Source organism: Charadrius vociferus, unplaced genomic scaffold, assembly GCF_000708025.1.
Source record: "Charadrius vociferus isolate BGI_N301 unplaced genomic scaffold, ASM70802v2 scaffold90, whole genome shotgun sequence".
Taxonomy (NCBI): domain Eukaryota; kingdom Metazoa; phylum Chordata; class Aves; order Charadriiformes; family Charadriidae; genus Charadrius; species Charadrius vociferus.
This window is the reverse complement of record NW_009647222.1, coordinates 2315022-2317217: the sequence shown is the minus strand read 5'-3', so window position 1 is coordinate 2317217 and position 2196 is coordinate 2315022. Positions and strand designations below refer to the sequence as shown.

Sequence of the window (2196 nt, the reverse complement as noted above, 5' to 3'; positions counted from 1 at the left end):
TTGGAACAGGCTCTGCTTCCTCCAGAACAGGAGTCTTCCTCTCTCCAACTTAGTGGTCTGTTCTTGCAGGTTCTCCTTCGCTTCCAGATCCAGAGAAATGTGATTGTGATTCCCAAGTCTGTCACACCACAGCGCATTGTGGAGAACTTCAAGGTAGGTTATTAGGAGTGACTTGCGTTCATGGCATGTTCAGGGACAGCACGGCGTCTCCCTGCAGAGCAAGCAGTGATCCTTTCCTACCCTTCCCAAGTCCTCCTCAGACAAGAGAACTGGGCTTTTTCTTTCTTTATGCTTGCCTACACTCTACTGGGGGTTAAGCCAGGCCTACTTTTGGAGAGAACAGATGAACAGGTCTTATACAATATTTCCTGTTGTGTGGCTTGTGCATGAACCAGCACATATAGCTTGCTTGGAGCCAACACAGTAACATGCCAGAAAAGTCTTATATAAAATAAGCAATGTTCATAAAATAGTTCTTGTGTCCATAAAACAAGTTGTTCTTCTATCTGTTAATTGAGTGGTCCATGACTGAAAATGGACCCTCCAGTGTGGAGTTGCTCTCTAATCTTGTCTCTCTTCATACTGTTTGATTTTTTCAAAGAGGTGATTTCCAGCTGTTTCTCTTCCTAGGTGTTTGACTTTGAATTGACTAAAGAGGAGATGGCAACAATTCTCAGCTTTAACAGAAACTGGAGGATCTGTGCAATGAGCATGTAAGTGACACTGCTTGTTTCCTTCCAACTCTTAAATTTTGAATATTCTTTACAAAGAATTTTGTGTCACAGCTACCAGTTAGCGTGAAATTCAGTTTATTTAAAAATCATTCCAACTCAAACTCCAACTGGTTTGTTCCAAAAATACTTTTTTAGGAGAGGTTTTAATATTTAAAAACCAAACCAAAACAAACAAATGAAAACAAACTACATTTTCATTTTTAATTCAGTTTCCAGGAAACTCTCTGCAAATTGAATTACAAAAAATGGGTTCTGGATGTTCATTTCATCTTTGTCTGTACTAGAGAAATGAGGACACATAGCTTCACATATTCTTCCTGTAACTACATGACATAAAGCTTGCCTTGGTGGATTCTCCATGCACCCAACACACCTCCATATAACATTTAGGTCACCCATGAAAATAATATTCCCTCTTTAATTTCTTTCAGATCCAGAACTCACAAGGAGTACCCCTTCCATGCAGAATACTGAAGATGCTTGTAACATGGCCTTCACTAGACCTCTGGTGTATCACGTGCCTCTGCTTTAACTTTGAACTATCATCTTGTTTTCTTACTGCATATGCCCTGCTTCTGCCAGTGAAGACATGGGATGTTTACCCCATTAATTTCTTTTTTTTGGAAGAAGCAAAGAGTATTTTCTACAGAAGAAAATGTGGGATGTAATAATATTCTGCTTATTAGAAGTGAGGATTACTACTGAAGAGCCCTGGCAGAGCTGCTAAGCAGAAAACAGGGAGAGTTTGTGATTGCCTTCAGTCTTGCATCAGCAGAAGCCAGATGTTGACAAACCACACCAAAAAAAAAAATGCATCCACAATTTCATCAGGTGTCTCATAGTTCCATATTTCAAATAAAATTAATTTTAAAATGCAAAACCATCATTGTCTGTAAGTCTTCCGTCCAGTGTAGGAAAAATCCAAACCACTCCTACCCAGAGACACAGTGAGAGGTCACATACAGTCACCTGCGCTCCAGAGACACAGATCCTCCCTGAGACAACAAAGCCACTCAGCACTCTCCCCTGAGGGCACCAGAAGGCAGCCAGTCCTGAGAGGAGACCCTCGTTGCCACCTCCTCGCCGGCCACCAGCCCCCGAGCTCCAGCCACAGCCCCCAGTGCTGCTGGGGAGCCCTTCACATGACCCACACCCCGGGTGTCTGCCCCCCGACTGGGAAGGCTCAGCCCGCGGTGCTGTGCCCAAACCGCCGGCACCTTAGGACCTTCTCTCCAAAATTTCCACTTTCAATTCACAAAGATATAGCCCAAGACCATGTGTTTCCCAGCTTCCTGAAGGAAGCAACCCATAAAGCCCTCAGCAATCTCTAGGCAGGGGTGAGACATCCATCCTGCGAAAAAATACACCACATTATTGAACCCAGTGAGGGCTTACTATTGTGTGGGAGCCAAAGATTTAGGGAAGTACTGCCACCCTTCACAACCACTCTCTCTCCCTTGGA

General features: G+C 43.6%; 1 protein-coding gene across 1 annotated transcript in view; it reads left to right on the top strand.

Moving 5' to 3' along the window:
* The window catches only part of LOC104281616 (aldose reductase-like), a 6346-nt gene extending 5138 nt beyond the window's left edge, over positions 1-1208 (top strand). Inside the window, exons 8-10 of the mRNA XM_009879642.1 lie at positions 70-153; positions 631-713; positions 1166-1208. Coding sequence (XP_009877944.1) covers positions 70-153; positions 631-713; positions 1166-1208 — 210 coding nt within the window. The remainder of the gene's footprint in view (positions 1-69; positions 154-630; positions 714-1165) is intronic.
* The last annotated feature ends 988 nt before the right edge of the window (positions 1209-2196 follow it).